The sequence below is a fragment of the Mandrillus leucophaeus genome, unplaced genomic scaffold (genome assembly GCF_000951045.1).
Source record: "Mandrillus leucophaeus isolate KB7577 unplaced genomic scaffold, Mleu.le_1.0 Scaffold844, whole genome shotgun sequence".
NCBI lineage: Eukaryota > Metazoa > Chordata > Mammalia > Primates > Cercopithecidae > Mandrillus > Mandrillus leucophaeus.
The window spans coordinates 255,576-257,376 of NW_012109186.1; the positions used below are offsets into that span (position 1 = coordinate 255,576).

Genomic DNA, 1,801 nt, shown 5'->3' on the forward strand with positions numbered 1-1,801 from the left:
AAAAAAAAAAAAAAAAATTATGTTCCTTTAAATCCAACACAACCATGATCTATAAAATATAGTAATCTCGTGTATTTCTTTCTGCCATTTTTTTTTACGAATTTCATAGATATACAAATGTGATCATGAGGTAAACAAGAGAGGAACTTTATCTAAGGGAACAAAACACTAACAAAAACTGGCTTCCGGGACATCAGGGTTGTCCCACACATTACTGAAAATGAAAATTTTTATGAGGCCTTATACCAAGAATCATAAACATAGTTACAAAACATGTAAGAGAACAAAAAAGATGGAGTTCCCAAACTAGCACATAAAATAACAAGCTTCAAGAGTGTCTCACCTTCTTCCCGTCTTAAATTCCGTTCAATGTTTGCTACACAGGAAGCACAAGTCATGCCAGTGACCTGTATGTAACACTTAGAAGAAGTCTTTGCTTCCTCCTTGTCTTGAACTGGTGTCATCCCTTTAGCATAAAATTCATTAGTTGAAGTCAAAAGTGGCATTTCCGATGAAGGCTGAGCTATTACTACCAACGGCTCATTCGTGTCTGTGGAAAGGGAAAGATTCTTTTCATTTGCAGTATTGATCATTCAACTGCATCATTGCCTCGCTCACAATCCATACTGACAATCTATTCTTTTAAAACCAGCAAGTTCCTACTATCCATTAGCATTAAGTTATCTCTACACTTTTCTCTGCAGTGACTTCCTATGTCAATACTTCCCATCTCAATTCCCAGGAAAATCTGAGCTACCTGAATAAACAAAACTTTTTTTCTTCTAGCCATTATCTCTACTCCCAATCACAGAGAGAGAGTAGTTTGTTAATGGATAGTTCTTATTTTTATAATGAAATTTTACCATCATGTTGATGATTGGCATACTGGCATCGAAGCAATTCACAATATATTAAGTGGAACAAAAAGCAATTTGCAAAAACAGCACTGCAGTGTGCTGATATTTTAAAAAAATTTTTAGTGTATGCATAGATGAGAACATGCATAAGAAAGGCTGAGGGGTTACATACCAAACTATTAACAGTGGCAGGAATAGAACCACAGACAGATGAATAAATTTCCTCTATCTATACTTCTATATTTTTTCAATTTTTAACATACATATATAATATTTAAAAATTTTTAAATGTCTGTGGACAGTGGAAGAAGAGGCAAGGAATAAGTCCGCAAAAAGTCTATTTTGCACAATGGAGTATTCGGAGAATATGTATGGACTGTGGAAGCTCATATCATCCCAGAAGCTCCCCTGAAGTCTCTGAAATTCTGCTATTTTGTTTTAGTTTATCCACTGCAGTATTAATTACCTCCCAAGAAAGGAGAAATTATTCTAACACATCCCTGCACCTGAAAAAAAAAAAAGCCAAAGATTTTCTCCTCCCTCATAGAGAAAAGGAAGAAAAGAGCAAATTTCCACTAGCCTATCTAATTTGTTCATTCTTGTCCTTAGACAAAACACCAGCTCATGTCTATTTAGCTAGGACACAAAGGAACCCCTGCACAGAAGAGTTGCTTTGCAGGATGTTGAAGATGAGCATGTTTGGAGGAAACTTTAACAAAAGCCTGACCATTTCCCTGCAGAATAATGTAGACTTCTCGAATAAGTATATTAATGCCTCTTAAATCTGAATGCATATACAATCACCTGGGGGAGCTTGTTAAAATGCAGGTTCTGGCTCAGTACATCTAAAGTGGGGTCTGAGATTCTCCATTTCCACCAAGCTCTGAGGTGATGGCAGTGCTGCCAGCCTAGGTCTGAGTATAGCAAAGGACACTTAAAAAAAA

General features: G+C 36.2%; 1 protein-coding gene across 3 annotated transcripts in view; it reads right to left on the reverse strand.

Moving 5' to 3' along the window:
* Positions 1–1,801, reverse strand: part of ATP7A (ATPase, Cu++ transporting, alpha polypeptide) — a 156,721-nt gene that overhangs the window by 55,728 nt on the left and 99,192 nt on the right. For all 3 annotated transcript variants that reach the window (XM_011968458.1, XM_011968459.1, XM_011968457.1), the window contains one exon: positions 344–550. In XM_011968458.1, the coding sequence (XP_011823848.1) occupies positions 344–550 (207 nt within the window). The remainder of the gene's footprint in view (positions 1–343; positions 551–1,801) is intronic.